The sequence below is a fragment of the Tachypleus tridentatus genome, chromosome 2 (assembly GCF_004210375.1).
Source record: "Tachypleus tridentatus isolate NWPU-2018 chromosome 2, ASM421037v1, whole genome shotgun sequence".
In the NCBI taxonomy this organism is placed as follows: domain Eukaryota; kingdom Metazoa; phylum Arthropoda; class Merostomata; order Xiphosura; family Limulidae; genus Tachypleus; species Tachypleus tridentatus.
Window position 1 is genome coordinate 43,100,176 of NC_134826.1, and position 22,993 is coordinate 43,123,168.

Below are 22,993 nucleotides of genomic sequence, written 5' to 3' on the forward strand. Positions count from 1 at the left end.
AATTGGTAAGGGAGTCGAAAATTCATTATATGACTATTGAGAACTAATAAACCTTGAGAGATTTGTTATTGATATGTGTGTGTGTTATGTCACGTCTCATTTCCTTATTTTCTATTTGAACTTTTGCAAATAGAAAATACGATAAAATCTGGAGTTCTATTTCTCTATATGTTTCGAAAGAGCACATACACCATATTGAGTAGCTTTGTGCTAAAACAAACATTGAAAAATTAATCGAAGATAAGTTATATCTGGTCATTTTAATAATGATTAAAATGTAAAATGTAAAAATGTAATTTATTAAAATGAATTAGTGTGAAATATCAAAAATTAATAACTATACAGAGGCTTGACACGGTCTGATGGTTGGGACTCGCAATCTGTGTATAGTATTACAATGTGACGGTCAGTCCTACTTTTTTCGTTGGTAAAAGAGTAGCCCAAGGATGGTTTTGACTAGCGGTCTTCCCTCAAATCTATCACTTCCAAATTAAGTATGGTAAGAAAGGACAGACCTCAGGTAACTTTACGAGAAATTCAACAACAAAAACAAACTTAAATGTACGTATCAAACAAGTTTTCCTTACAGATGAATATTAGTTGCAGTTCTATAGTTTCCACAAAAGTTTACAATAATCTATGAAACGAAAAATTAAATCAAAACGTGTTTTATTGAAAAGAAAAACTTTTCAGCTTATCTTGTGACTTTTTACAATAAATGTTGAAATCACTTTAAGGTTTTCAAGAAATCTAATCATGACTGCAACGCAACGTGTCATACAGATTAAGTGATTACTTGAACTTGTTAGATATGTGACATATATATATATATATATGTGAGACGTTTTTTTAATTACTCGAGGCAATTTCAATCTAAACGTAAAGTTGTCGTATATCAAAGAATATTGCTTACTTTAGAAAATTGGTCTTCAGCGTTCTCAAACTGTACTTTTTTACCATGTCCCTATTTTTCATTTGGTAACGAACTTTCATGTCTGCTTTTTTTAAAAAATCCGCATTCTAGTGTTGTTGATCAACTAACTTTCCTTGTGCTCTTTATACATCGTATCATAAGTACAGTAATATTTACAGCAGGAATAGGCCAGATGTGTAATATGTGTAATACAAATTAAAATCTCAAACCTGCTACAAATAACATGTAAGCTAAATTTTATAAACACTTTATACTCAGTGTTGTGCATTAACAAATTAATTGCAGAGTAACAAGCCATTAAAGCACTTGCATTACAAAAAACGTTTCACAGAACCACAAATTTGCAAATCTAACTATCTGGATGGCTGACTAACGTTGTTGGAAAGGCATAGCTCTTTTCTGCTTTCATCTTATGCAAATCTAAATGCACAGGAATTAATTACACTACCTGGGCTGAAAGTGCTTTTTTTGGTTTTACTTGTAACCTTGTTTTAAATAAGTAGTAACAATAACCATTCTGCAACATTACTATCGAGCTAACAGTACACTTGTAGCCATATTCTGTGATTATAAGCACGCTTTGTGAGTTGCCAAGTAATAGCCTGCCCTCATATCACATGTGGATGCACAGTTGCTTATGTGCACATGTTAATTGATAAGCATGATGCTGTATCAGCTAGATAAAAAAATACTCGGACTAATTAGATACTCTAGATGCAGGTTCTACCTATGATGTAGCTTTTGAAAGCAAAGTTTCAGTTCTATATATCTGACTAGAGGTATACATCGTAGCAGCCAGTGCCTAAGACGTGAGTCTCCTACATGAGGACGAACGCTACTACTGCCGAATTCTCGGCTTTGCTCGAGTGGTATGGCTGAAAACAAGAAAGATAATTTACCTTTGCATTGTTTTCAAACTAAGTGTACCCTATTGACATCTATGTTATACTTGAAACAGTGCGATTTTTAGCATATGTCTTTGAAGGAAGCAAAATGAGAGAGAAAGAGAATACCTTATGTTGATAACCTTGAAAAGTCTTTGTCCCACTGAAGAGACCATTACTGTAAGAAAAAAATAATGTAAGAAACAGTAATGGTGAATATGCAAAACAAGAGTTAGATATTAATTCAGCCAAACAAAGGCAGCCACCCTGGCTAGATGGAAGAAAATCTATAGTGAAGATATCAGCTGCAACTAGGAAATATCGAAAGATAGCTCTGAAAAAAAAGTCACGCGAAAAATGGGTCCAGAATCCAGTCACTCTCGAGGCTTAGTACAAAACAAAGTTATGAGATAAGTGTAAAAATGTTTAAATCAAAAACAGGAAAGTAAAAATGAGAGCACCAAACAATAATAAAACAAGGTAGGGGATTGGTGAGTTTCATTACAACATTTGGTGAGTTGTTTTTTACACAGGACAACGTCAGAGTGGATATGGCCATCATTTAGCCCATTCCTACTTGGAGTTTTACTTTTAAAATTAATCCAATTATAGACTTGAATTGAGTTTTATCAGTAGTTAATCCGTTCTAAGTTCTCAACACATTTTAAATTTCAAAAATCAACACTTTTAATACTATTCTTTTGACCCACCCCTTAACAATCAGATAGCTATAATGTATCCCATAAGAAAAGTGTGACTATAGAAGCTTCCTGTCTCACCCCTGTCATCAAACACCCTCCTTATGGTATCATACATTTTATTAGAATCACGTAATTTGATTGCATACATGTATTTGTACTTAGTTACTGAAAGAACGTTTGCAACAGAAAAAAATAGCTATATAAAACTTTAAATTTAGTTTGAACAATTGTCGAGTTACAAAAACCACAACCAATTTGAGATGGCACCTTAACACTAAATGTTGTAATGTTAACCTGCCCATTCCTACCTTGTTTCCTTAATTTTGATGCTCCCTGTCCTACTTCCTAATTTTTTCTTTAAAAATTACATTTGTAGAAAGTCATAGTGAGTTTGAGTGGCTAGTAAATTCAAACGTCTACATTACAATACTGTTGGTTAACTAACATTCTTTGTGTTGTCCTTACCTCATCCAGAAAGTAGTGACGATACGTGATGAGTTTGAATGACTAGTAGCTTCATACTTCCACATTTCTATATTGATTATGGTTTAAAATAGTCTACTAAATAGTCCATTCAATAGTCTACTTTAATTTTTAAATAAAAATAAGAAAAACTTTCTTGTTTGATTTTAAATTTCGCGCAAAACTACACGAGAGCTATCTACGCTAGCCGTCCCTAATTTAGTATTGTAAGACAAGAGGGAAGGCAGCTAATCATCAGCACCCACCGCCAACTCTTGAGCTACTATTTTACCAACTAATATTGCTATTAATCGGCACATTATAACGCCCCCACGGCTGAAAGGGAGAGCATGTTTGGTGTGACGGAAATTCGAACCTGCGACCCACAGATTGCGAGTCAAGCATCCTAACCATCTGAAAAAACTGGGCCAAGAAAAACTGTTATTCTATAATATGGATTCTTGCCATATTGAATTTCAGCGGCATTCTGAATGATGCGTAACTCTTTAGCATATAACTGTCTATTAGATCGAAGACTGGGTATAATCTAGTGGTTAAGATACCAGAATGTAAGTCATGCAGTTTAATGTTCTTTTCAGCAGCTCTAATTGAAGGATGGCTATGCCTAATTCTTAAGATATTATGGTTCGTTCATTGAAATCGTGTGTCGCATAAGGTGCCATGCATTTTAAGAATACCAAGTTTTCTTCTTACTCACTATCTAATGGAAATGTCTGTCTGTAATAATACACCAGTTTCGTTCGTAATTAAATTATTAAATTTACTACTAGGGGAGCTTGCACCCTGCCATAATCGACAGGTTTATAGATGAGCCGAAGATAACTTTAAGATTATCAAAACTTTGTTTTATATTTTTAGTAAAATATCTGATGCTGTCTGTTTCCGCGCATGCGTTTAGAACGAGTTACTCTACCACTCACATTCTACGCTGATGGGGTTGAGTGTCACTCATATAGGGCACCTAAAATGTAAAATATAAGGAATAATTTCTATATGGATTCGAACGTGGATCGGTAGCTTCCAAATCCAGATATCTACCACAAGACCAACCGTTGGTTAGTAGCATTTTGTAGACTTTATCTTAAGAGATCAACTTTGTTGGTTCATCTGATATGTAAGAAGAATTGGCACGTGCTAAAATTCCTCTGCTTTGAAACATGTACGTTCTATTCACCTGCTCAAACGTTTCTGTCTTGAAACTTAAACCGTTCATTTTCTAAAGACCTCTCAATTTTCTTTGTCCTCAAAAAATTATGTTGTCCACATGTATTCTACCGACCTACTCAAACTTCGCTTTATTGAAATTCATGCTGTCTGTTTATCTTTTCTTGACCTGCCCAAACTTTGCCGTCTTGAGACTTATACCGCTTATTTATCTTCGTGCATCACTACGATGCCTCAAAAACTGATTCTGAGCATTGGAACAATGGATGCGCTACAACAGCGATACTCAAATACTACCATTGGATTAGAGTGTCTCAAGAGTTGGCGGTTGGTGTTGTTGACCAACTGTCTTTAAGTTCTCTCTAGTTCAGTGGTTCTCAATATTTTCTTGTCTCAGTCGTGACCCAGGAAATGGCTTTAATGTAAACAAGTAATCTGACTTACTAAATAATCATTAAATAAGTAAACTACTTATTTGAAATTCAGTTTGCGACTCTTTCACAGATATTGATGACCCATGCATGAGTCGAGAAACGGAAACAGATGTGCGCTTATACACCCTTGTGTAGCTTTTCGCAAATATCCGAAACAAACCGATCTGCTAGAACATCTGTTTTAAAACTTGTTCTGTTCGTATATCTTTTGCTGATCAGTTAATGTCCAGGTTTGATACAGGGTGGCCCGTAAGTCCCTACCCATCCATATATCTTATGTATCCAGTGTATTTATGTGCTGTCCCTCATTCTCGCTGCATAATATTATGCGACGCCATGTTCTATGAGACATTTTCAAGTGTAAATGGGCTTACATTGGCCATATTTCTCTGAAAAAAGAAACAAATTTATAATACATGTGTAATTGAATATAACATAATAACATATGGATGGGTAGGAACTTACGGGCCACCCTGTAGAATGAAAAGTGATAAAATGCTGTAGAATATTTAGTTGTCATTTCTCTTAATAAATGTATTTTGCAAACTTGTCATGTTGTTATGTTATTAAATAATCCTCAATTAAGAATAAAATAAGACACTGTTAGTTATTATTCACCCGTTCCCCGCTGGGACAGCGTACGTCTTCGGATTTACAACGCTAAAATCAGGGGTTCCATTCCCCTCGGTAGACACAGCAGGTAATGCATTGTGACTTTGCTATAAAAAAAACACATTAACTACCTGTTTTATTAGTGTTTCTACATATTTTCGCCCTAAAACTTAACTCATTTCTAATTGTTGAAAAATTTTACGTTATGTCACTGAAGAAAATACAAGATGGTCCAAAGTTATCTTTCTTTTGAAATAAAATCAGGGGTTCCATTCCCCTCGGTGTACTCAGCAGATAGCCCGATGTGGCTTTGTTATAAGAAAAAAACACCTTTTTTAAAAAGTAATAATTTAAAATTAAAAAATACAACCATGCAGTTTACAGCACCTTGTAGCACAAGTAAAACTGTTTTTATTGACATGTCAGTAAACTTCTACATAGCTCTCAACATGTCTGACCGTAACATGTCCACGTTACAGTCCATGTCGCCATATCTACATATGCCCTATCTGGGGAAAGGGGGGTGAAGCATGCATCTTGACAATAGTTCTGAAACGTAGTTCCATTGTAAAAGGTTCCATCGTAAGGCTGTCGAAAGCACACCACTATCCTCCACGTTTTCAATTACCCATATACTGTACGTGGACAACATTTTCAACGCCCGTTTCAAATGTCCGATCGTGCATTGGCCAATAATTTTTCGTTTCTTTCTTTATAGTTAAGCGCAAAGCTATTCAATAAGCTATCAGGTACCGAAACTAGATTTTTGGCCTTATAAGTATTCAGTCTTACCGCTGGAGCACTGAAAGAAATTTACATCTTTGTACAGAATAGCTCAAATACCCGTTTCATTCTCCAGAGGACCAGCATGTTCAGGTGGCTAAGGCGCTCGACTCGTAATCTGAGGGTCGCGGGTTCGAATCTCCGTCACACCAAACATGCTCTCTCTTTCAGCCGTGGGGACGTTATAATATGATGATCAATTTTACTATTCATTGACAAAAGAGTAGCCCAAGAGTTGGTGGTGGGTGGTGATGACTAGCTGTCTTCCTTCTAGTCTTACACTGCTAAATTAGGGATAGCTAGCGTAGATAACCCTCGTGTAGCTTTACGCGAAATACGAAAGAAACCAAACCAGAAATGTTCCGTTTTGTATGAAGATGATGGTAGAATCTCTTGAAAAGCGTTGCCTTTAACCTGACTCAGCTCGTAGTCAAAAGATTTTGACTTAGAATCATTACTTACCCCACACAGTAATATTGCTTTCCGATCTAATTATCTGATATTACAGGAAGTTAATATATATGTATATATTTGTATTTTGCGCAGCCAACATAAGTATGACACTACGTCACCACAACTACAATCCTGGTTAGAATTCATTAGTCATTAATCAGAAAGTAAGTTCACACCATTTTCATTCAAACAAAGATTTTCGAAAGCGTTCGCAGAATTTTTCTTCAACTGTTAATAATTATAATATTTATTAATATTAATTTGTTGTTTATTTCAGATACCTTTTCACTTGCTCCCTCCTTTCCCGTGGCATAGCGATATGTCCGCGGACTTACAACGCTAGAATCAGGGTTTCGATACCCGTGATGAGAAGAGCACAAATAGCCCATTGTGTTGCTTTGTGCTTAACTTCAAAACAAACAAACCTTTTTACACATATAAAAAAAAAATTGGTTTTGAATTGTCTCCGTTGCAACTTGACGAAAGTATATAGCTATTTAAAGGTTATACTTTGATCGTAACACACAAGAAATGTTTTTATTAATATTATTTCGTCTTCAATCGGCATGAAGAATCCCCTATTCTATGATTTTCAACTTGGCATTTCAGTTGCTAGAAGCTCCTCGTCAAAGTCATCATTTTTCGTCTTCGTATTTGACATTTTCAAATTTAACGACTGAACGAAGAGATTTACTATATATGATCCAAAACAAAATTATTTGAAGACGATCTTATACAACATGCTTAAATGTTTTGTGTTGGTGTCCATTTGACTTGGGGGGGTTCGATTCCCCTCGGTGGGTTCAGCAGATACCCCGATGTGACTTACTGTATCGGATTACTAACGTAGTGTCACTTATTCTTTTTTGCTTCCAATGAAACATTCATTACACTTTTTCTTAAGACGTTTACTATTTCTTTTGAGTTTCTCTCCAAAACTAATGACGTTTATTCTAAATATTTAGATATAATATTTAAAACAAGTGCGTTTTATTCTCTGATTTCCGATTAAGCAACAAGAACAAATATTCATATATATACATGCTGTGTAAATAACTTTTACTTTTGCAGCTATTGCGTAAGGCTGCAAGCTCTGTATCTGAAAGAGGAAAGAAATTAAGTTGATTACAGAAGTACCGAGCGACTTACTCATCCAAGTGTCCAAATCCGCTTATTTCAGTGTAAGAAGCATTCGGTAAAATGTTGGTCTGTTACGTTATGCTGTTTCAGTGCAATTGTCTTTCCAATGGCTTCAGCCAATGGTGCTGCTACAGACAGCTCTACTGATGAAGAAACTGTTGTTACCTTTGACATTTACGTTTGTACCTGCCATGAACAGTTGCACATGAATCGTGTTGTTTCAGTGACAATTTAACTTTAATATTGATTAACGAAATGATATTAATGTAACTCTTTTCATCGTAAAACGTGGCGACAGAAATTGCTCGAAAAATGCTTTAACAGGTAAATACATCATAATTTCAAACAAACGGGTAAAATAAAGACTGTGAATTTAAATATTGGGGAAATAATATAACTAACTAGATTACTGAAGCAAAGTCTCAGATAGACGAACGTGAAGCTATTTAAATGTATATAGCTGTAAAATGAAAAACAAAAATCACAAACACAATGCACGACGTGTTTTGTTTTGTTTTCATAAATCAGTGTGTCCAAGTCTTAGCTAAACGGACGTGACACTAAGGTAACGACACAGTTAGGGACTTTCTGAAGTGATTCGGTGGTTCATGACGCCAGCAAAATAAAAGCAAATCTAGCTAAAAACTGAAAGATTTGCATACGATTTAAATTTGTCTAACTGAAATGATGCATCTTGGAATTAATTGTATGTAACTTTTTTAAATACATATATATATATATATATATTTTTGTGTCCTTAGAATAAGGTTTTCTAGATAGAATGTCTCACACACAAGCAGAATATTTCTACAGAGTGAAGAACATGTTTTGTTTCAAAATGTTAATAAAAAACTGTACGTAGATATATACATATATGTGTGTGTAACAAGAGGTTGTTTCATGTGGCTATATTTCTCTTTCTGTGTGTGTGTACACACATATATTTGTAACAAAAGGGTGTTTAACATGGCTACAGATATATACACAAACACGTATAACACAGAGCTGTTTAGCATGGCTATACATATATACACACACACACATGTATAACATAGGGGTGTTTAACATGGCTTTACATATGCACACACACGTATAACGCGGGGGGGTAACATGACTATACATATACATATACACACGTATAACACAGAGGTGTTTAACATGGCTATACACACACACATATAACACAGAGGTGTTTAACATGGCTATACATATATACACACCTGTAACACAGGGATGTTTAACGTGACTGTACATATATACACACACACACCTATAACACAGGGGTACTTAACGTGACTGTACATATATACACACACACACCTATAACACAGGGGTACTTAACGTGACTATACATAAATACACACACCTTCAGCACAGGGGTGTTTAACATGGCTGGATCTACCAGAGTGGTTTTTGTTTGTAATATATAGTTTTATTGGTGAACGTTACTCAATTTTTGTACCACTTACACTAACAGTTTACTTGATTTGATGAGTGTCTGATAATTATAAAATAATGTTTTTTTACTGGGATTCTTCTAGAGGTGATAAACACATCATAATAGCTTTGAACACCTACCACTCGATAGATTATTACAGAAGTTAAAAACTGGTAACAAGTAATCAATACTCACTCCCACAACACTTGACTATACAAACACACACACAAACACAATAAGTGAATGAAGTTCCACTTCCTGTGAAAATGGGAAATACATCTTGCACAACAGTCACGATTTCCAAAACTAAGAGAAATCTGGCTACGAAAACTAAAACAGGACTTCAAAGTAGTTGTCTGAATTGCACTAAATGGTCTTTATTAATTCTGTTTTCCCCTTCAATAAAGTTTACTCCATTTCAGATTCACTCACTGATATTTTTCGAAAACCTAGCTATGCTCTTAAAGGTATGAGATTTGGAAACTTTATAACGTTACTCCTAAGAAATGATAAGTTTCGTTGAAATTAAGAGCCAGTTAGTCTTACTTATGTATTGTAAGACATTCTGGAACAGTTATTATGAAATTATTTTGTTCAGGAACAACCTGATTCTGATTTACTGCTTCCCTTTCGCAAACCATTTCAAAGAAACCTGCGGCTGGCTCTCCAGTGGTCCACAGACCGCAGATTGGGAATACTGTTCTAGAAACTCTAATAAAAGATTCTTTGTAAAGTCTTTTGATAAAATACGGTGACAACAAAAAGAGCCAACATGTAGCCACAAAAGGAAAATCTTACTTCACTAATTACTGTTATCTTTTTTATTCTTTTTAGATGGTTACTTGCTATCTAGATGATAGAATATGTGTGGACTTTGAATTTTTAGAAACCTTTCAATGAGATGCCTCACAAAAGTTTAACTAAGAAAATCAAATTGTTTAAGTTGGAGAAAGACTGGTTAATTGAAGTGTGGAGTGGATTTTATTAACTGTTTGCCTCAGAGGTCAGAGCATGAGCCTCTCTGTTTTCTTCTCATCTTTGGATGACATTAAACTCTTAGGTATTTCAAGGTGTATTGAGGATGTTGAGATATTACTAAACGATTTGGATCAGTCGATAATTTACACTAATTGTGGCTAATGAGATTTAATTATTATAATTGCAATATACCACATTAGGGTTATTATAATTTGGGTTGATCAGATAGTATACATGGAAATTCACTCTACAGTGTGATTGAAAAAAGGCATCTTTACTATTTAATGAATAATTCACCCAAAACTCAAGGCAGCAATCTACTCCTAGTAGTAAATTTAATAACATTTTATGGTTTATTAATAAACAGATTAATTAAAAGTCAAAAGATGGAATTACCTATTTTTAATGCCTGGCATGGCCAGGTGGTTAGAGCACTCGACGCGTAATCTGACATTTGTGGGTTCGAGCCCCAGTCACACCAGGGGGCATTATAATGTACGGTTAAATCCACGATTCGTTAGTAAAAGAGTAACCCAAGAGTAGGCGGTGGATGATGATGACTAACTGACTTCACTCTAGTCTTAAACTGCAGATAGTCCTCGTGAAGCTTTGCGCGAAATTCACAAACGAACTTATTGGAGATACTTAGAGAAGGATGGTTCTGGAGATAGAAAGATCGTCTTATGTTTTATAGTAAGAGAAGACGGATAAGAAATAATTTTGTTAGTATATGGGAGAACTAAAAGAATAAAGACCTCCGAATTCTTTTTGATAAATCCTGCATAAAATAACACGAGAAAACGCATGTGTAAGATCTGGAGAAATCTTAAAGATGATTTATTTTTCAAACAAGGTGATTTGCTCAAGAAATGATATACTTTTTGTAATGTTAGATGTTGTGGCCTATAAAATTGGTTAAGAGGAAAACTAATTACTTTATAAAAAATTGAAGGGGTGATGGTTAGTTCTTACTTTTCCTTTTCTTGGAGTGGTTCTAGAGGAAGGGCGTTAAATAATCAAATTGTGGTTTTTTGTAAGTAGGTAAGCCTATTACGTTAAGAAGCTGATTCTGCTAACCCATTGAAAGCAATAATACCAATCAGTAAAGGCTTATAGAAACATATATTTTACTGTATATTTTACTTCTGTCACAAAGAAATAATCTTATCACGTTTTCGTATACTGTTGGATCATCACACATTGTCCTTTCGAAACGTTTTATTCCGTTTATTTGATTTCGTAACTGTTAAAACTGACAGTTTTAACTTTCTAGGACTATGTGTTAGCAAAGGTCCCCCGGGGGATCAGGGGGAAACTTTACGAACTTTCAACATTAATATCCGGGGCTCAGTTCCCTGCGGGGAACACAACAAATAAAATTAGTTTGTTTTGAATTTCGCACAAAGCAACACGAAGGGCTATCTGCACTAGCTGTCCCTAATTCAGCAGTGTAAGACTAGAGGGAAGGCAGCTAGTCATCACTACCCATCGCCAACTCTTGGGGTGCTCTTTTACCAACGAATAGTGACTATCGAATCACCATTCGTGGTTAAAAGAGTATCCCAAAATTTGGCTGTGGGTGGTATGACTAGCTGCCTTCCCTCTAGTCTTACACTGCTAAATTAGGGACAGCTAGTGCAGATAGCCCTTCGTGTTGCTTTGTGCGAAATTCAACACGTTGCTGCATCGTCAGTAACAACCAAAGATCTATGTGAATGGAGCACTCCTACATCTGTAAAATTCTTAGGACTAACATTCGACTCTAAATTAACATGGATAAACCACATAAATATTATTAAAACAAAAATTTGTCGAAGAACAAACTATGCTAAGAGTCTAACTGGTAAAAACAATGGAGTAACCGCAGACAATATTTTAAAAATATACAAAACATACATTAAACCCGTAATTGAGTATGCAGCTCCTGCATGGATAAATGTAAGTAAAAATCTGTTACAAGCCAAACTACAAACTATACAAAATACACTACTTACAACAGCTTATAAAGTACCCAGAACAACATAATCTGAATTTATGCATAAATACGCACACATGGAAACAATAGCATACAGACTGCTACATAGCACAATAAACTATTTTGACAAAAGTTGGAGAAAAAATGAACTAGTAAGCGAACAAGACAGGTATTGTATACATGATGAGGATAGTACTAAACACCTTTCCCCAGTAACTATATATATGCAAATAAAACAAAAAGGCCACCTGTTAACTAGACTGCATATTAGTTTAGGGATTAATTAATAAACATTGAAAGGGAATTTATGTAAATGTTTTACGGTTATTGCTTATCTAGTGATAGTGCAAGTTGTTACAGAATTTTTGAGAGAAATCATACATTTGCACCAAGTGTATATGTAGATAGTGCATCGACATTGCCCTGATAGGAGACTGAGTAAGTGCGGGTTACTCTGGCCCTAGTGTAACATTTATAAATATACTTGACAGTTGCTGTTACCTATGCAAAGGAAGGAGGAAGACATCGACGAAACCTGACCTCCCGGGTATACAAACAGAAATACCCAAACAACGATAAGAGAGAGAGCGAAACTGTCCGCATTCTATCAATCACAGTTTGTAGCTATTATGTATCGATTTGCGTTTAACCACCGTCATAGAAACTACCAAATGCCTTTCATGGGGATCTAGCGTGTTGCGTTATCAATCTGGATACGTTTACACACACTTTACCGTTGTTTGAACTGCTAACTAAAAACACACTATGTTTTCTTTACTTTTACAAGCAACTGAAATGAGTGTCATGTCACATGACAGACCACCTGACATTTTTTCTACCTAAAAACGATCTCAGGGGTACCATTAACATTATTTATTAAGAGTGTCAGGGTCTTGTCATAGTTAGAATACAGAAACTTCTGATTGTCCCAAAATTATCTTATACAGTGAAAACCATCGTGGTAACTCTAGCGCCACTATGTGTCTGTAATGTCGCTCATCCTTATATTTAATATAGCTCTTGTGTTTTAATAAGCGTGAGGTACCTTGTGAAGATGGCAGTTTTGGTGCTCATAATTCCTCTATTACAACAATTTAAAAATGTTACGAAAACCATTCGATAGGAGTTGTTTTTAAAAGTGACTTGCGCAGCCTTTCTTCATTTCAGATTTTAAGAAAATATTATTTTATTTATTTATTTTAAAAGTCCGATATTTTAAAAGACCCAAATTGATAATAATTTCAAATAAAGCCGTAACTAATAACTGTATTTGGAAAAGAAAAAAAAAAACGTATCTTATAGAATATGTGTTGTTAGCAGAACGTCACACAGTGCTGTATGTGCCCGTCACCGGTATTGAAAGCCAGTTGGTAGCGTTACAAGTCTTCAAATACTGCCCAGCTACTTGGGGCAGTATTACTTTAAAGTTACTTCTCTATTTACTCGATAAAATCTCCCAAACGGTAACATATATGTCAGTGGAAAACATTTGCTTATGCATAGGGTCATAAGAAATGCATACCATGAATTTCACAGATATTGATACTTGGTCGCCACTTACGCTATGTGACATCATGCCAAAACGACGATATCGTGTTTTTTTATATATAAAGTAATGTTGTTGTTTTTTCTGAAATCGATGTGTTACTGTAGCAGAAGACGAGTGGAGTTACCAACACCCATTTAACGAAACTAAACATTCAACATTTTGCTGGCTATAGTTAAGTTATTAAAATAAGTGTTTAGAATATTTCCATTAACAGCTTTAACTCATTATATAACACATGATACACAACAGCATGCAACTTAATACACTGGATGACCAGCAGGTATCACTGAAAGCTGCTCTTAAGATCAACAGTCTTGATTCAGAAAATCCTAAGCTGTGAGATCTGGTGACTCTGCCCGTCTTGCACGAGTAATGTGTTTTACTCCCTCTTGTGTAAAACGAGTAACATCGTATTAGCTTCCATAGTGGTATGTCTGCGAATCTACAATGCTAGAAACCTGGTTTCGATATCGTGGTAAGGCAGAGCACAGATAGCCCATTTTATAGCTTTGTGCTTAGCTACGGACAAACCACCACATTAACGTGTTGAAAGCGCTCTCTAGCGTCTACATCCATGATCTGTGAACTTTATATAAAAGTTAGATCCGATGATGACTCCCCCCAACCTTTATGTCATTAAGTGGGCTTTCAATGAATACCTGTTGATTGGTCTCATTTAATAATGTAATTGTGGGTATTCACTTGGCCGTGAAAGTAAAATTTGGCTTCCTCAGCCAACAAAATGCTGTTAATCAATTAAACAGTGGACTCCATGGCAAAGTTCAACCGCTTCTATGGGTCAGTAAGTAGTTCCTACACTCTTCTAATTTTGTTTGAAGTTGGTTTCCTGTCTTGCAAATAAACTTTCATGCAGTTTGAGGGGTTGCGGCAAGTTGATGAATGATGTGTTTCCCTTTAGAATTTTCTTATCCGATTCCTGATGACCACCTGTTAATTTTCTGTACATCCTGACTGTTGTGCATCTGTAACATGTCCTTTCTCCTCAGTCTTATGGATATGATAAAGCAAGGCTCTTGGCCTCGAAGGACACCTCTATTATGACGAAAGAAAAACTTCACATGAGATATTTCAATCTTGGAGAGAGAGAAACTGTTCATACGCATCCTTGTCGACAAACCTACAAATCTAACACCTCTTTCAAAGTACACACTAAGGAAATACCAATTTTCATAGGAGCAGTATTGAAAGAACAGGTGAAAAAACGTTTGTTCCTGAGTCTTAGATTCCAGTATCGATGTATACAAAGCGTAAATGTCTGTGTTTTTATTTATCTGGTCGCTGTGTACATCTCAACCAGTCTTTGTGGGGTGATAGTTTGGAACAAGGGTTATGTTAAGAAAAGTTTCACACCCTCCTCCACTTCCCATTATTGCTATTATTAAATATTTATTATCGTTGGCGGAAGTTAAAGTGAACTAGATTCATAGATGGCGCCATATATGTACACAAACAAATATTAAATTTACTGTAACTCACGCAAAGTGTGAAGGAAGACACCCAAAAGTCTTATATATCTCAGAAAATATGCGAGTACTCTCTACGAAGGAATGCAGTTGAAAAATAATGGCTTCCGCTGTTGCAATAATACATATACTCAGCCGAAGTTTATTCTTCAACAACCACAATAAAGCTGACACGAAGAGTTTATTTCTTGAGTTATATCTTTCTTCTTCCTACTTTGACCCGTGACCTTTCAACTTCGCCCCATCAGACACTCCTGCGACGAATAACCGTTACTTAAACACTATGTAGAATTTTGAAACACTGTGTGAGGGCATTAAAAACTGGGTGTTAAAAGAGTGTAACAGAAAGCACACCTTTCGCCACTATCTTTTCGCTACCTCTTCCTACAAAGTCACCAAGACCACCGCACAGTGTACATCGCGTTGTAAGCACTCACGCATCGAGTTCTTAAAGCTTATACAAAACTTTGAGTGAGGTATTAATGAATATTGTAATAATAGGTTATAAATAAATTATGTAAGTTTTAATTTTTATATTATTTATCATAGCCAAACCCAACATAACTAGAACAAAAGACGTGTACCTCAGCTAGTCGTGTTAAAAAGAAAACGAGAGAAACGTATTTTCTACAACGCATTTATTCACAAGTAAATTTATTTCAATCGGTTTGTGTTTTTTTTAATTTCGCGCAAAGCTACTCGAGGGCTATCTGCGCTAGCCGTCTCTAATTTAGCAGTGTAAGACTAGAGGGAAGGCAGCTAGTCATCACTATCCTCCGCCAACTCTTGGGCTACTCTTTCACAAACGAATAGCGGGATTGACCATGGAATTATAACGCCCCCACGGCTGAAAGGGCGAGCATGTTTGGTGCGATTCGAACCCGCGACCCTCGGATTACGAGTCGAACGCATTAACCCACCTGGCTATGCCTGGCCTATTTCAATCAGAGTTTTAAAAAATCCACCATTTTGCATAATTACTATTAATGTGACGAATTGTATAATATTTATATTTGGCTATCCTCTTTCTTATTTCTAAAAATACATTAACGAAATAACTATTTGTCATGTCTAAGTGTTCTGTATAACACCGTCACATGTGTTGAATTCACAAACATACAGTCATGTGAAAAAGTTAAGACATCCTATGAAAGCCAGTGTATTTTTGTAACATTTTTTGATATATAGATATTTAATCACAATTTCAACAATACTGAGAGATTATAGGAATATAACTAAACAAATAAAACTGAAGAAAAGACTTTTCAAGTTCTTATGTGCATGTAATTCTGCAAAAATGCATATCCGAACTGAGAAAAAAGTTAGGACATCCTACCCTCTAATAGCTAGTGTTACCCCCTTTGGCTGAAATAAGTGCAGTGAGACACTTATTGTAACCATCTACCAGTCTCTGGCATTGGTCTGAAGAAAGTTTGCCCCACTCCTCAATGCAGAATTCTTTCAGCTTGAGATGTTTGAGGGGTTTCTTGCATGTACAGCCCGTTCAACAGCATCTCAATGGGATTAAGATCTGGGCTTTGACTCGGCCATTCCAGGACTCTCCATTTCTCAGTTTTCAGCCAGTCCTTGGTGGATTTACTGGTATGTTTTAGGTCATTGTCGTGTTTCAGGGTCCAGGTCCGCTTCAGCTTTACTTTTCTTACAGATGGTTTCACATGATCCTCAAGCACCCTCTGATACACAGTAGAATTCATGGTGGATTCTATGATTGTGGGCTGTCCAGAGCCTGCTACAGCAAAGCAGCCCCAAACCATGACACTTCCGCCTCCATGCTTCCCAGTTGGTATGAGGTTCTTTTCCTGGAATGCTGTATTTGGTTTACCCCAAACATGTCCTCTATTCTGGTGTCCAAATAATTCAATTTTTGACTCATTTGTCCAAAGAACGTTATTCCAGAAGTTCTGGTCTTTGTCTACATTCTCTCTGGCAAACTTCAGTCAGGCCTTGATGTTTCTCTTAGAGAGCAAAGGATTCCTCCTTGCACACTTCCCATGCAAATTAAACTTTTGCAGTCTCTTTCTGATTGTAGAGACATGCACTTTCACATCAACAGTAACCAGAGCCTGCTGTAGGTCCCGTGATGACATGTTAGGGTGTTTGGAGAGCTCTTTTAACATCTTGCGGTCTGCTCTCGGGATGAACTTACTTTGACGACCAGACCTGGGCATGTTGGCAGTTGTTTTGAAAGCCCTCCACTTGCTGACTATTTTCCGGACAGTGGAATGGCTGATTTCAAAATCTTTTGGGATCTTTTTAAATCCCTTACCAGACTCATAAGCTGCTACAATTTTCTTTCTGAAGGCCTCAGACAGCTCTTTTGCTCTCACCATGGTGCTCACTCTCACTTCAACAGTCAGGAACGCACCAAACTAAATGTCTGAGGTTTAAATAGGGCAAGCCTCATTCAAAATGCTGAGTAACGATCTTCTAATCATGTGCACCTGGTGTGATACACCTGTGTGTGAGTTGAGCCATTTTAAGTGGGAATAAATGTGGGGGTGTCCTTAACTTTTTCCTCAGTTAGAATATGCATTTTTATAGAATATCATTTACAGAAGATCTTGAAAAGTATTTTCTTCAGTTTTAATTGTTTAGTTATATTCCTATAACCTCTCAGTATTTTAAATATTGAGATTAAATATCCATATAACTAAAAATGTTACAAAAATACACAGGGTGTTCTAACTTTTTCACATGACTGTATGTCTCGATATCATTCTAGAATATCAATGACTTTGTTTTTATATCATCTAATATGAACAACATTGTGGCCCGGCATGGTAGGTTTGACTCGTTATCCGAGGGTCGCGGGTTCGAATTCCCGTTACACCAAAAATGTTCGCACTTTCAGCCGTGTGGGCGTTACAATGTGACAATCGATCCCACTATTCGTTGGTAAAAGAGCAGTTTAAGAGTTAGTGGTGGGAGGTGCTGACTAGCTGCCTTCCCTCTAGTCTCACACTGCTAAATTAATGGCGGCTTGCGCAGATAGCCCTCGTGCAGCTTTGCGCAAAATTCAGAAAACAAACAAATCAATAATATTATCCTTTCCCAGGTCGCCGCGGTCCTTCTCCAAACGTCTTCACGGCAGCTGAGTACCGGGCTTGGATGAGCCGAGCCCCTTCTACTTCAGCTATTTACGAACGGATTCGACGTGGCCGGGGAATGGCACAGGTACAGCCGCTACCTAGGATCGCACATAGTGCAGAAAGCTTGCTGGACTCCTTCCGTCAGGTAGGTTCTGTTGAAACTTCCTCTATAACAACTGAAGTATGTGATAACAGGCCCTCTAGGTTTTCGTCCTTCACTTTTTTTTTCTCATAAAATATGTTTTACTCGCATTTCGCTGATGCATTTGTGTTTTGTTTTTGCCTGTTGTTGTTGTTTTTATAATTACGTTTGTGATAATTAACTTCACAGTTTTAACTTTGAATTTCGATAATACGATTGTTTTTAGGACACTTACTCCCTATTCTCTACCCTTTATCTATCCATCGATATACATTTCTCTCTCGGTGTTTCTGTTTTTATGCTTTCCAGTAAATCGATTCAAAAGTATATAGTACTTCTCCGCTGAAATATTATTAAAGACTAAATGATAAGTAATTTTTTCTTCTACCTCTTAATCAAAACCTTTCTTTATATATTTTTTTTCCTGTTTGATAGTACGTTCCAGTATTTTTTTTTCTTTTATAACTAAGTTAAGTTTTATCTCTTGTACATAACCTACTATACGAACCAACTTTTTAAAACTTGTTTGGTTTCAAATATTTTTTTTTCAGCCGCGGCATAGCGGCTCATAGAATGGTTCTGAATATGTTATTAAGTACAAACTTTTTTTGCTCATAGCACCGTCACCTCTTTACCGATTTGAGATCTAATTACAGTGTCAGAGTCAGGGCATCAAACCCTTTCTATTGATGTGTTTGATTAGGCCTAAGGTCTCATATATTAATTTACTTTAGTCCTACCTGAAAGAATTTCAGTTTGAGGGTAGGCTGGTAGAGATCGTGATGAGTAATAAAATCGAATCGGTAACAGACGCATCCCACGCTTGGTATCTCTGGTGCACACAAATATAGCAAATGATTGTTTGTTTGTTTTTTGGAATTTCGCGCAAAGCTACTCGAGGGCTATCTGTGCTAGCCGTCCCTAATTTAGCAGTGTAAGACTAGAGGGAAGGCAGCTAGTCATCACCACCCACTGCCAACTCTTGGGCTACTCTTTTACCAAAGAATAGTGGGATTGAGCGTAACATTATAACGCCCCCACGGCTGGGAGGGTGAGCATGTTTGGCGCGACTCGCGCGCGAACCCGCGACCCTCAGATTACGAAGCGCACGCCTTAACGCGTGCCCCCCTATAGCAAAAAAAGGAGAAGTTGTTTTGTGTGTTTATTTACTTTAATCCAGCCTAAATGAATTTCGAGTACCGCAGTTATTGAGGATTCTCTCATGTTACCAAATGAACGTACAGAATTCTACATACAGCGGGAAACTGTTTGTATCTTGAAATAACCTTATAGGTCGTAAGGTTAAGGTCACTTTAGGGCCTGCCTTCTCCTACTGATATAAAAACGAAAGATAATCGTACATTCTTGGTTCTAGATACAAGCTTTGAGTATCCTCTTTCCTTATCATGTTGAGCCAGCAACGGCCTAGTAGTTAGCGTACTGCAAGATCCAAGGTTCGAACCACACTATGCCTCTAAACACGCTCAGGACATTCAACTTATAACTGTGAGAGTCAATCTCGCTATTCATTTAAGAGTAGCTGCATGGTAGGCAGTAGGTGATACTAGCCAGTTGTCCACTTTCTGATCAACATCTTTAAATTAGAGACGACTATTTATTCCTTTTAAATTGAATTTCGTTATTCTTGAGCATTATGTATCTAAGAACAGGTTATTTGCCCCATGTACTTCAGGATGAAAATACTATTCAGTGTTTGGTAAAATACATTGGCTGTCTCTCTGATGCACACCAAAGATCGAAGAAATGACATAGGCAAAAGCGAAATATTTACAAGCATTTCCTGTTTCGAATAAAAACGAACTACCAACATATGACCAACAACATTTTCTGTTTAATATGCTTTGTATACAAAGAGGGCCCCTTCCTAGTACAGCGATAAGACTACAGACTTATAACGCTAAAATCAGGGGTTCGATTCCCCTTCGTGAGTTCAGCAGATAACCCAATGTGGCTTTGCTATAAGAAAACCCATACACACATGCACATACATACGAAGAAGAAGATAAATGTTTCTTCAACAACTATAAACAGAAGAAGATGAGTTTTACCGATTTATTATTAATTACTTATATTTATTTCTTATTATTTGGAATAACTAAAGAACACGAAACCCATTTGATCAGAAAAACCTGGCCTAGCAAGGTCAGGTGGTTACGGCACTTGACTGGTAATCCGAGGGTCGCGGGTTCGAATCCCCTCACATCAAACATGCTCGCCCTCTCAGCCGTGGTCAATCCCACTATTCGTTCGTAAAAGAGTAGCCAAAGAGTTGGCAGTGGGTGGTGATGACTAGCTGCCTTCCCTCAAGTCAAGTCTCAAATTAGGGACGGCTATAGCCCTTGTGAAGCTTTGCGCGAAATTCAAAACAAATCAAACCGTTCGTCTATTACGCCAATATCTCGAACGTTGCGGCACCGATCAACACGCAATTTGCACGAAACGACAGCGCTTCCTGCCGCGACAAGCAAGTTTATCTTTTTAAATTTCTTACGACCATATATATGTATAACAAACTATGCGTTATTTTTAATATGTAATTAGATTTGAGTGTAGATTGGCAGAGGTCGAGATGAGTAATAAAATTGAAAGAGGTATATGCGCGCCTCATAGTTGGTGTTGGTGGCGCATAAAAAGTCATAATCATTGGCTTTAAATTCTCATTACGTTTGCTTGATTATCAAGAAGACACACTGGAGTAACATCATCAAATTTTTGTCCAATCGGAATCCTTAGCCACAGGAAGTATGTGTGTGTGTGTTTTCGTATAGCAAAGCCACATCGGGCTATCTGCTGAGCCCACCGAGGGGAATCGAACCCTTGATTTTATTATGGTAAACCCGTAGACTTACCGCTGTACTAGCGAAGGGCGTTCCCTTGGCTACAACTCTATAACACGCATGTTTTACTCGAAGCACATTTCAAGTTTGAAAATATCGAAATTCAAGCACCCTTCTTCAACTCAGCAGGCTAATGAAACCCAAACGAAGGAGACAACCCAAAGAGAAGACCCGGATATTCAAAATATAATTTACTGTCTTTACCATCACAATTAATAATTTGCAAGGTTATAAAGTTGGCCAAGTTCGAATAAGGCTTTCATTGTTTTTTGTTTGTTTTTTTTAATTAAGCGCAAAACTACACGAGGGCTATCTGCGCTATCCGATCCTAATTTAGCAGTGTAAGACTAGAGGGAAAGCAGATAGTCATCACAACCCATCGCCAACTCTTGGGCTACTCTTTTAACAACAAATAGTGGGATTGACCGTCACGTTATAACGTCCTCACGGCTGAAAGGGCGAGCATGTTTGGTATGACTGGGATTCCAACCCGCGACCCTCGATTACGAGTCGAGCGCCTGACCACCTGGCCATGCTGGGCCTAACTAAGTCTTTGATAATCAATTATTTCGCGTGTTTCAATCTATAAGGATTTAACATGAAGAACATTTGAGCATTACTTCAAATTATACATAAATCAACGTGTTCATACAGCAATACTTAAAGGAAATGACCAAATACGCATGAACAATGTTGTTTCCGTGAAATACTAGGAGTAGGATAGGCATTCTGGATACATATGTTGTCACTAGATTATACTTAATTTCTATGAAGCATGTTCATAAAATATTTTTGTTTATATATAATTTTGAGAAGAACAATTAATCATTAGCATACATGTCATTTGGCGGATATCCTGCTTGTTATTTATATATATGTGTAAATCTAGTTAAGTTTAACCAAAAATATATTTTAATACAATACAATTCGTTGGCGGGCAGGCATGTACAAATGGGGCGACACATAATTTCCTAACAACTCTTCTTAAGTTCAATTCCGTTTAATCGACAAGTAACACATAACATATAAAGTAAACTAGGTATATCATATTAAAATCGATCTCCGTTGCACCAAACATGCTCGCTCTTTTAGCCGTGGGGGTGTTATAATGTGACGGTCAATGCCACTATTTTTTGGTAAAAGAGTAGCCCAAGAGTTGGCGGTGGGTGATGATGTCTAGCAACCTACCCTCTAGTCTTATGCTGCAAAATTAGTGACGGCTAACGCAGATAGCTTTCGTGTAGCTTTGCGCAAAATTAAAGCAAACAAACAAACGTATTAAAATCGTGTCTAACATGAGTACAAACTGGCGACTTTCGGGTAAATAATTTATGCGTAAATTGAGGTTTATTTGAACATAAAAGCTTTAAATCATTGTTTGGGGAATATTTAAAATAATAATAATAATAAATCTACGAAGTATGGTGTGAACGCCTTTTGCATGTTGGCGAAGCGTAATTAAAAATGACCTAAGAAGATCGAAACGTTATTCTCTTCTTGATTTTAATAAAAGTGTTAACACCCATACCAGCCGTCTTGAGATACATTCTTACTTCAAGTGGGTTTCTCGTTATTACAACGCGTGATTGTAATTATACTTGTCACAAGATATTGTTATTAGGCCTATTATAATTTTAAACACAACATTCTTTATCTAATCCTTTAGTAATGTTCAAGAATTAGGATAATATATCATAAAAAAGCCCCCCGCTAGTACAGCGGTATGTCTCCGGATTTACAAGGCTAAAATCAGGGGTTCGATTTCCCTCGGTGGGCTGCGAACAAAGGTCCTCCTGGTTGGGGGTTGTGCAGTAGGCTAACAACCTACTCACTTAAAAACCAGCCTGTTTCTGAAACCGCAGCGTTTGCGG

The 22,993-nt window shown here is 36.7% G+C and overlaps 1 protein-coding gene across 5 annotated transcripts in view; it reads left to right on the plus strand.

The window, feature by feature from the left end:
* Positions 1-22,993, plus strand: part of LOC143241988 (rho GTPase-activating protein 100F-like) — an 81,670-nt gene that overhangs the window by 41,825 nt on the left and 16,852 nt on the right. For all 5 annotated transcript variants that reach the window (XM_076485357.1, XM_076485346.1, XM_076485334.1 and 2 more), the window contains one exon: positions 18,089-18,267. In XM_076485357.1, the coding sequence (XP_076341472.1) occupies positions 18,089-18,267 (179 nt within the window). The remainder of the gene's footprint in view (positions 1-18,088; positions 18,268-22,993) is intronic.